Genomic DNA, 11,136 nt, shown 5'->3' on the forward strand with positions numbered 1-11,136 from the left:
GCGGGTGACACGTAAAAGCACCCACTACACTCTCTGAGTGGTTGGCGTTAGGAAGGGCATCCAGCTGTAGAAACTCTGCCAAATCAGACTGGAGCCTGGTGTTGCCATCCGGTTTCACCAGTCCTCAGTCAAATCGTCCAACCCATGCTAGCATGGAAAGCGGACGTTAAACGATGATGATGATGATGATGATGTAGAACTGACTGAAGCTATTCAACAATGATAAAGTGTATCAAGCAAATCTCTATTGTTTTGGACTCTGTCCACAATTTCTAACTTCTAAATGCTGTACAGCCAATACAACATAGAATGTCTTTTCTGAACATTTATCTTGCCTTTACCAAAGTTTTTTTGTTTCAGTGAGATGACTGAGGTATTACATCATTTATGCATCACCCTATCTGATAGGGTTATCACAGTTAATTGGGTCCTGAAGGAGGCCAATGAAAGAAGGAGGCATTCTAACCAAAGCTCAAACAACTTTGTCAATTGATGATTGGTTTGCTGTAAGAAATCAAACTACTAGCAAAGTGATAAAGTTTAGTTGAGTCTGACTTATTATTTATGTTGCTGTTACTTAACCCCAGATCATACTTGATCGAGTAGACTTGTGAACAAAAGCAATCCATTCATGACCACATACTGTCTTTGTTTTCCAGTGGTGGAACTATTATCTTTCCTCTTCTTTTGTCCTTAACCTAATTTTTTTTGAAGACTGTCATGTGTAATCTGAGGGACATTTTGTTGTTAATTCTAACAAGCCAAATGGCATTGTAGGGGATTGCTACTTACTGTTGGGGTTCAGGTTTCAGAGAGACAAATGTAGGCATCAATGAGAATTAGCATTGTTGTTGTCGTTGTTGATGTTGTTGTTGTTGTTGTTGGTGGTGGTGGTGGTGGTGGTGTTGCTGCTGTTGTTTTTGCTGTTGTTGTTGTTAAGTATTCTTTTGGCTGCAAAATACCATTTAACTTTTTACTTGTTTCACTCATCAGACTGTGACCATGCTGGGGCACTACCTTGAAAAGTATTTTGTCAAATGAATAAACCCCAGTACTTATTTTTTTAAAAGCTTGATACTTATTCTATCAGTCTTTTTTTGCTGAACCACTAATTTACGGGAAAGTAAACACATCACACCCAGTTGTCAAACAGTGGTGGTGGACAAACACAGACACAAAGAACACACACACACACACACACACACACACATGTATGTAGGTATGTATATATGACAGGTTTCTTTCAGTTTCCATCTACCAAATCCACTCATGAGGCTTGGTTAACCCGAAGCTATAGTAGAAGACACTTTCCCAAGGTGTCACATAGTGGGACTGAACCCAAAATCATGAGGCTGGGAAGCAAGCTTCTTACCATACAGCTTTTCCTGGGGTTCCATACAGTTTCTGTTCACCAAATCTACTCACAAAGTATTGGCTAACTAAAGGTTATAATATAAGATATTTACCCAAAGTGCCATGCAGTAGGACTGAATCTGAAACCATATGGGTGCAGAACAATTTTTTTAATTTACAGCTATGTCTGCATCTACATATTATTCCTGAATATTATCATTGCAGCTTTTTATCTTTAAGGGCCATGCTAAGGACCACTGTTTGTAACGTGCTCTATTTGTTTAGGAGGTCCAGTGACAAGTGACCGAGACTTTTGGCAATATATCATGCTTGAGAAGCCCTGTCAAGCCAAGTGAGAACATTGTCATGGCTGATGCCAGTTTTAAGTAGCTGGCACCTGACCAGTGGCACGTAAAAAGCACCCACTACACTCTCAGAGCGGTTGGCATTAGGAAGGGCATCCAGCCATAGAAACCATGCCAAATCAGATCAGAACCTGGTGCAGCTCCCCAGCTTACCAGTTTTCTATCAAACCGTCCAACCCATTCCAGCACAGGAAATGGACATTAAATGATGAGGATGATAATGATGATGATGATGGTGGTGGTGGTGGTGGTGCTGCTGCTGCTGATGATGATGATGATGGTGGTGGTGCTGCTGCTGCTGCTGATGATGATGATGAATCTAGAAGGTTACTAAGTATAAAGCCTTTGTTCCAGAACACATGTTCTATTATATACAATATTAGCTTAGAATAGTATCACTTCTCTCTAACTGGTATCAGTATGGTGCAAATGAAATGTAGTTGTTGGTTTTGGCATTGATATTGATCGTTATTATGATGATAGTTTCAATGGTCTTGTTGTTAATGATGACTATAACAATTAATTATCTTAAATATTTTATTATGTCTCAATACCTAATTACAGCTGGAAGAATTTATAAAGACCAATTGTTCTCTTTCACTGCCTGATGTTGAAGATGACAACACCATTTTTGAATACCTTGTATCTGAGCAGGGAACCTGGCAACATTGGTCGGAAAAGGTAGAATGACTTCTTTTCTTGTTTGTTCAGTTTTGGAGGAGGTGGGTTTTGGGATAAATAAAACATGTATCAGCCATTAGTTGACTATTCTTGTTGATGGATTTTGTTGTTATTGGATAATTGCAAACAGTTTTACTTCAGCAAATAACATCAGAAAGGATTTACAGACATTGGGACTCACAGAGGGGGATGACAGGGGAGTGAGACTCCTGGCAGTCTGCTATGTTTGAAAAGACATGTTAAGCTAAGTAAAAGCGTAATGGCTCTTGCATACAGGCTCGTTTCCTGCAACTCTCTCCAGTTGAGCATCCCTAATCTTGTTTGCTCATAGGTGCTGGTGCCACATAAAAAGCACCCATGCTGGTGCTGCATAAGAACACACTCAATACACTCTGTAAAGTCGCTGGTATTAGGAAGGGAATCCAGCCATAAAAACCATGTCTATATCTTAGCTATCATAACACCATCAATGAACTATTGCATATCATATTGGCATGAGCCATAAAAACCATACACGTCACTAATTAGATGACGAGGCATTTGGCTAATCTTTCTGGTAGACATCTTCATCAGTAAATCATAAATCTGAAAGAGAAGCACACACTAACTTATAGAGCAGTAGAGTAATTAGATATAGATAGTTATGGCCAGTCTGTGGGGTTACCCTGGGCCTCATGTCTATAAAGATGTCATAAAGCTAAGCACTTTATGGACATGAAACCCAGAGTAATCCCATAGACTGGCCATTGCTATCTTTATTTATATATATATATATATATATATATGTATGTATGTATGTCATTTAATTAGTCAAAGAACTAAAGTCCCTTAAGGAATCCGAGCATCCTATTTATACCAACATTCAGAGAAAAACCAAGTATCTTAGTTTATCACTGAAATGTTTAGGTATTTGAATAAAACTTTTTCAATAAGAAGCTGAAGAAAATGGATAAAAATTTACGTGCTGATGTTTTTATTTAAAGATATTCAAATTTATACATAGAAATTCCTACCTACAGCTGTTTCCATACCGAATTCTTTAATTTCAGAAATAAAATTCCATATTGAAACCAGTGAATTGAGTATATCTCCAGGGAGAATTTGAAAAGGAAGTTATTTAACAATATGTAGGCTAACCTATGCCAAACTCAGAAGTGTGTGTTTTTTCTGAATGCAAGCATTCTATAGTAACCATCATTACCACATATATACAAAAATAAACATATTCAACACATCCTTGCGCATGCCAATATGATATCCAATAGTTCATTGATGGTGTTATGATAGCTAAGATATAGACATGATTGTGAGAAAAAGTATGGTAGATAAAACGACTGAATAAAGGAGAATGTTATATATTGATTGTTAAAGAGAGAACAGCTAAACACGTCAGTTTGTTGAGCATATGCTTGTCAATAATACTACAGATTAACAAAATATATCATATCAAATTCTACTCAACTCCAACCAAAATTGCTACATCAATCAATGTTTATGCAAATACACAATTGATATGTATGAAGTAAACCCAAACAGAACCCACATATTACCAGTTTTTACCTACAGAGTTTGTCCTAGGTTAGCCTATACATTGTTAAATGACTTCCTTTTGAAATACTCCCTGGTTTCAAATATGGAATTTTATTTCCAAAATTAAAGAATTTGGTATGGAAGTAGCAGCAGGTAGGAGTTTCTATATATGAATTTGAATGCCTTTAAATAAAAACATCAGTATGTAAATTTTTATCCATTTTCTTCATTTTCTTATTTAAAAAGTTATATATATATATATATATATATATATATATATATATATATATAGCAGCTGCCTGGCTTTCGTGCTAGTGGCCCGTAAATAGCACCATTTGAGTGTAATCGTTACCAGCGTTGCCTTCTAGCACCTGTGCTGGTGGCACGCTAGAAAATCATTCAAGCGAGGTAGTTGCCAGCACCGCTGGACTGGCTCCCGTGCAGGTGGCATATAAAAACATCTTTTTGAGCATGGCCATTGCCAGTACCGTGTGACTAGCCCTCGTGCCATCGGCACGTAAAAGCACCCACTACACTCTCGGAGTGGTTGGCATTAGGAAGGGCATCCAGCTGTAGAAATTCTGCCAGATCAGATTAGAGCTTGGTGCAGCCTTCTGTCTTGCCAGTCCTCAGTCAAATCGTCCAATCCTTGCTAGGATTGGAAGCGGACGTTAAACGATGATGATGATAATATATAAGTTTACTTGTGTTAATGTTTTAATTCTATAACTTTTATGCTTTATTTGTCAAGTTACAACTAAAGCAACCAAGCATTCAAAGTTCTCATCCATGGCTCACTTTCTGCACTCATGACGCTTCATCAACCAAGATGAGGTGGAAGCTAAAGTGGAAGAGTTCTTCGTTTCAAAGAACAAGAAGTAGTATCAACCAGGGATCAAAGAACTAGCAGAAAGGTGACTTCAGACAGTGCAGCACTATGGCCTCTACTTTGAATGTGAAGTTGAGTTAGTTGTAACTTGAATAAAGCAAATAAGATGCCAGAATATATTGCAACTTATAACTCAACATGATATTTTTCTTTCTGTGTTTTAATTCTTTGTTTAGTTTTGTAATTAAAAATTTGTTAATATTTTATCTGTTTCATTAAAAATCTTTGATTACTACATTATTTATCATTATAGGATTGCAAGTTGGAATGTACATAATGCTATATGTTGTGAAGGCTTCTTTATTTTTGTCATGTATTGCTTTAGATGGTATCTGGAAAAGTCATATGATTTGCATATATTAGCATATGAATAACAACCAACATAGTGGCACCATACATAATGTGGTGTGGAAAAAAATCAAATTATCTATAAACAGTGCAGATTAAATATTTAACAGTGGTCTACATCACACATCCCTCATCTTGCCAGTGCTGATTTAAAACACCACAGATATCCAGTATGTCGGTCAGAGTTGAACTCCAGCTGGATGCCCTTCTTAACACCAACCACTTTACAGCATCCAGCATACTATGTGAAGTGGTTGGCATTAGAAGGGCATCCAGCTGTAAAAACCATGCTAAATCAGATTGGAGTCTGATGCATCCCCCTAGCTTGCCAGCTCTGGCCATACTGACCAACCCATGCCAGCATGGACAGTGGACTTTAAACTATGATGATGATTCAAACTATGTATTTCAGGTAAAAATAAAATATATCTAGCAGAGTGAGCAACTTTTTAAAGACATTAATACCTGCGATGGACTTTATGTGGATTAATGTTATATATTCTTTTGACAAAAAAAGCATTGAGACAACAAAAAATTTTAAGGCCTATAATTGCATTTGCTTTTTTGGCAATTGATTCAGTTTTTGATTTTTATTATTGTCCTAGGTTTCTTCTTATATATACCCACCTGATTCCACACCAGAGTACACAGCTATTTTGGTACCTAATGTAGACAATATCAGAACTGACTTTTTGATTGGTTCCATTTCTAAACAAGGGAAAGCAGTGCTACTTACTGGAGAACAGGTAGGGATACAAACTGTCATTCATATATAATTGTGTAGCTATCTGTGTATAGTGGTGTGTGTGTGTCTAAGTATTGGTATATATGTATTACTAGTGTATATACAATGTCTAGGAAATGTAGCATGTGGAATTTTGTATGTCGTATATGCATGATATATATATCTATATAACATAGTAGTAGATGTAATGTATATATGCGGGTGTATGTGTATGAAATTCCTAAATATAAAGGTAATGAACTAACAGAATCTTTAGAGCCTTAGATAAAATGCTTTGCCATATTTGTTCTGGCTGTCTGTCTTCTGAGATCAAATCTTGCTATGATCAATTTTACCTTTTATCCTTTTGTGAGTTCATAAAAAAAATACCAATCCAGAACTGAGGTCAGTTCTCTTTCTGTTTCTCTCTTTCACGCTAGATTGTTCCTGTAATTCAAAGTTCCAGACTTGTCCCATTATGTTACACTGATTTGGTATGGGAATTGCTATAAGGGTACAACTTTCTGTGGAATTTTCTGCCACTTGCATAGTGAATTCACCCATCACCTCAATATGTATCAGGAAACATTGCTTGGGTTGTAACTGTGCTGCTCATGACTATATTCATGACTACACTCACAAGTGAAGGTGCCTGGCTCAGCAGTTAGAGCACCAGGTTTGCAATCATGAGGTAGTGAGTTCAATTCCTGGGCCAGGTTGTGTGTTGTGTTCTTGAGCAAGAAGCATTATTTCACATTGCTCCAGTTCACTCAGCTGTAGAAATGAGTTGTGACATTACTGGTGCCAAGCTGTATTGGCCTTTGCCTTTCCCTTGGGTAACATCAGTGACATGGAGAGGGGAGGCTGGTATGCATGGGTGACTGCTGGTCTTCCATAAACAAGCATGCCCAGACTTGTGCCTAGGAGGGTAATGTTCTAAGTGGAATCTTATGGTCATTCTTCTTCTTCTTCTTCTCTTCCTCCTCCTCCTCCTCCCCGTCCTGCTGCTGCTGCTGGCAACTGAAATGGAAGGATGCCTTCTCAACCCATACGCTGTTGTGGATGGTGCTGGATGACACACTCTGGCAAATAATGTTGTTCCACACTTTCCAATCCATGGCTCTGACTTTAGCATGCTCTAGGTTGAAGCGCTGCAAGTTCAGGACTTCTGCAATTTGTTTAACCCACATCTTCTTTGGTGTTCTCTGCTGGATTCTCCAGTGTATGTATTGCTGCTGCCACAAAAGTTGGTGTGGTAGTTTTCTAGCACTCATACTGGAGACATGGCTAAACCTCTATAGCCTTCACTGCCAGACTTTGTCTTCAATGGTCAGCTGCTACTGTCATTGTTCTTAGATGCTGTTTGAGATTTGGTATGTATATACATACATACATACATATATATATATATATATATATATATATATACACACACACACACACACATATATATATATTTTTGCACTTATGAACTCACTGCCCACTCAGCCTGTCTAATCCACTGTACCACTTCACTCTTGCACCTTGAGAGTGTAGCCCAACACATCTTTACAACTATTCTTTCTCTCTCTCACTCTCTCTCTCTTTCTCTCTTCTCTAACTGAGGAAGTCATGTATCTCCTCTACAACAAGGCACCTGCTTCAATCTCACATTCATAGCTTAACATCTCATAAGCTGACACAAAACTAACTCCCTCAATATTTATTTCCCTCTTAGTTGAGGAATCTTGTCTTGCAAGTTATTTGGTTACCTCATTGGTGCTGGTGCCCTGTACACTCTGTAAAGTGATTAGTGTTAGGAGAGGCATCCAGCTTCAGAAACCTTTTCAAAGCAAGCAATAGAGCTTGGCATACTTTTCTAGCTCACCAGCTCCCATCAAACCATCTAACCCATGCTAGCATGGAAAAATGAATGTTAAAAGATGATGATGACAATGATGATGATGATGAGGAGGAGGTGTGTATGTGTGAATATGTATATTCGTCTATATGTATTAGTATGTGCATATATATTAGTGTGTATAAGTATTGGCTTCAGGTTTTGGCACAAGGCCAGCAATTTCAGGGAAGGGCAGAAGTCGATTACATTGACTCCAGTATTCAACTGGTACTTATGCTATCGATTCTGAAAGGATGAAAGGTAAAGTCGATCTTGATGGAATTTGAACTCAGAGCCTAAAGAAGGACAAAATGCTGCTAAGCATTTTGCCTGGAATGCTAACGATTCTGCCAGCTCGCTGCCTTGTTTGTGTTTATAAGTATTAGCCTGAAATATAGTCGCAAAAATCACAGCTAGATCTATAACACAAACAGACTGTTATAATTGGTGTGTAGTAGTAATAGTAGTACAGGAGCATGTGCTGTAACAGTGCATCGTTGCAGCCATCATTTGTTAGTGATTCCATACTACTAAGTAAAGTTTCCTTCTCGAGTATATACTGATGCATAAGGGCTGGTTTTCCTGGTTTCCATGGCATATATGTTCCCCAACTGGATGGGACACCGGTCTGTCGCAGGATTACTCATTTTTGCCAGCTGAATGGACTGGAGTAATGTGAAAGGAAGTGCTTTGTTTAAGAACACACCATGCAGCCCAGTCCTGGAATCAAAACCACAATCTTACAATCATGAGTCCAACACCCTAACCACTAAACCACACACCTTCACTTTTCTGTACTACTCCTGATGGATGATTTCACCACTCAAATGGCAACCTTCCAACCCATGTATCTGTTTGGGTGGTTGTTGCCGGTGCAGGTTTTACAAAGTTGGAGTGCAAATTCTACCTTGACCTCCTTTAGTTGCTTTTTTGACACACAGGAAATGATGGGTCTGCCCTTTGATGTGCTGGTCCAAACACAGCATTTGTGGGGACTGACATGTGGTGTGTATGTGAGTTGATATAGTGGAATTTGCTTAGGCTGCAAACTGGCAGAATCATTAGCATGCTGGGAAAAAAGCTGAGTAGCATTTCGTTCATCTTTACATTCTGAGTTCAAATTACACTGAGATTGACTGTGCCTTTCATCCTTTAGGGGTTGATAAATATTGTAGTTGAAATAATCGATTTACTCTCTCCTCCAAAATTGCTGACCTTGTGTCAAAATTTGAAACCAATATAGTGGAATTTGGAATTAGCTGTGTGAGTGTTTGCATGTTTGTTTATGCAGTCTTGCTGGTAACTGGGTTTTGTAACACTCAATAAATTTTGAACTACATCTGTTTGTAGGGAACAGCAAAAACTGTTATGATTCAGGGATATTGCAGTAAATACAACCCAGAACAATACCTCTTCAAGAGCTTCAGCTTCTCCAGTGCCACAACACCTCTTATGTTCCAGGTAATTTCTCTATTGACCAATTTGCTCTTTGTTGCTGTCAGAGTGGTTCTTGCTATTCTTGTTTTAAATTAATAATACATTGTCTCAAAGCCTCAATATTTCAATGACGTGATCGTTATTTTTAGAATAACATTATAGGGTAGGTGTGAGAGGCTGGATTTCGCCAGTTTGAACATAAAACAGGTAGAATATTTGGGTTGGATATGGCCTGTTTAAATATTAAAAGGTTAAAATAATTATGATGAAACACCATAAGGTAATAATAATGATAATTAATAATCTGTTACTCTCTTTTACTTGTTTTAGTCATTTGACTGTGGCCATGCTGGAGCACCGCCTTCAGTCAAGCAAATCAACCCCGGGACTTATTCTTTGTAAGCCTAGTACTTATTCTATCGGTCCCTTTTGCTGAACTGCTATGTGACGGGGACATAAGCACACCAGCATCGGTTGTCAAGCAATGCTAAGGGGACAAACACAGACACACAAACACGCACATATATATATATGTACATATATATACAACGGGCTTCTTTCAGTTTCCGTCTACCAAATCCACTCACAAGGCTTTGGTCGGCCCGAGGCTATAGTAGAAGACACTTGCCCAAGATGCCACGCAGTGGGACTGAACCTGGAACCATGCGGTTGGTAAGCAAGCTACTTACCACACAGCCACTCCTGCGCCTATAACCCCTGTAATAATAATAATAATAATAATAATAATAATAAAGTTATAATAATAGTAAAGCAATCCAGTCTAGAAGGTATGTGATTTTATGTGGAAACTAAAATTAAATAAATTATATAGAAAAAATCTGTGGACATAAAATTATTCATATAATTTTATTTTGTTGCAAATGAAGCGAACCATTGAGAGTTATGTTGACAAGAGAATGGGGACAACATATGGACCTCCAGCAGGAAAAAAGCTCAGCATCTTTGTTGATGACATCAACATGCCTATCATCAATGAGTGGGGTGACCAGGTAAGACATAAACATAACTTTACATTGTCTTTTTTGTTTATTATTACTTTTTTTTAACTTAATGGATCTGGTGGAAAGAGCAAACTATTATGGTGTTTGCTGACCCTCTGACATCAGTGTGTTTGATACTGTTCGTGTTTCTCTTGAACTGTTGTAAGTCAGCAATTGCAAGAAACACATGAGCGTAGAGGGAGTTCTGGGAAGGAAGGATTGGACATGGTGACTAGAATGAAGTCTGAGGTTTAAACAAAACAGGAAGGAGGAGTGGGCTGGAAATACCTGAGTGAAGATTGAATAAGCCCAGGGAACTCAGTAGATCAGGGGCCTTTACAGTAGCGATTTTTGTTGTTGTTTTTTTAGTAGCTTTAATCAGAACTCGCAAGAAAAGGTGCTTTTTCAATTTTTTGTAAACAGAAAGCTCTTTTATATTATTAGATTTCCAATTAGATAGTAATCTTAATCCATTCCATAATTTAATTCTGTCATCTTGCTCTCAATTGTCTTTAATGAAAACCTACTTGATTGCAAGCATCCAAGACAGATCTTAATTCTAAGAGAGTCACAAAGGTTCTGAGAAGAATCATATATATATATATATGTGTGTGTGTGTGTGTGTGTGAGAGAACTAAATTCGATGACGTGAAATCGAAATCGAACTAAATTCGACAACTGGCACTCATGCCAACGTCGTCTCCTTCATTGGACACGAAACTCAGTTTGCGAAGACTTATTGGTGCAAGCGAAAGCAAAATCGGGATAGCACCTGTGCCCAGCGTCGCCTTTCTGGCACTTGTGCCCGTGACATGTGTAAGGATTTTCGAGCGAGATCATTGCCAGTGCCCCTGGACTGGCTCTTGTGCGGGTGGCACATAAAATACACCATTTTGAGTGTGGCCGTTGCCAGTACTGCATGACTGGTC

At 38.3% G+C, this 11,136-nt stretch overlaps 1 protein-coding gene across 1 annotated transcript in view; it reads left to right on the forward strand.

Annotated features, from left to right (window-relative positions):
- The window catches only part of LOC106877714 (dynein axonemal heavy chain 5), a 444,169-nt gene that overhangs the window by 206,261 nt on the left and 226,772 nt on the right, over positions 1-11,136 (forward strand). Inside the window, exons 47-50 of the mRNA XM_052971252.1 lie at positions 2,283-2,399; positions 5,772-5,912; positions 9,120-9,230; positions 10,094-10,216. Coding sequence (XP_052827212.1) covers positions 2,283-2,399; positions 5,772-5,912; positions 9,120-9,230; positions 10,094-10,216 — 492 coding nt within the window. The remainder of the gene's footprint in view (positions 1-2,282; positions 2,400-5,771; positions 5,913-9,119; positions 9,231-10,093; positions 10,217-11,136) is intronic.

This window comes from Octopus bimaculoides, chromosome 10, assembly GCF_001194135.2.
Source record: "Octopus bimaculoides isolate UCB-OBI-ISO-001 chromosome 10, ASM119413v2, whole genome shotgun sequence".
NCBI classification, from domain to species: Eukaryota; Metazoa; Mollusca; class Cephalopoda; order Octopoda; family Octopodidae; genus Octopus; species Octopus bimaculoides.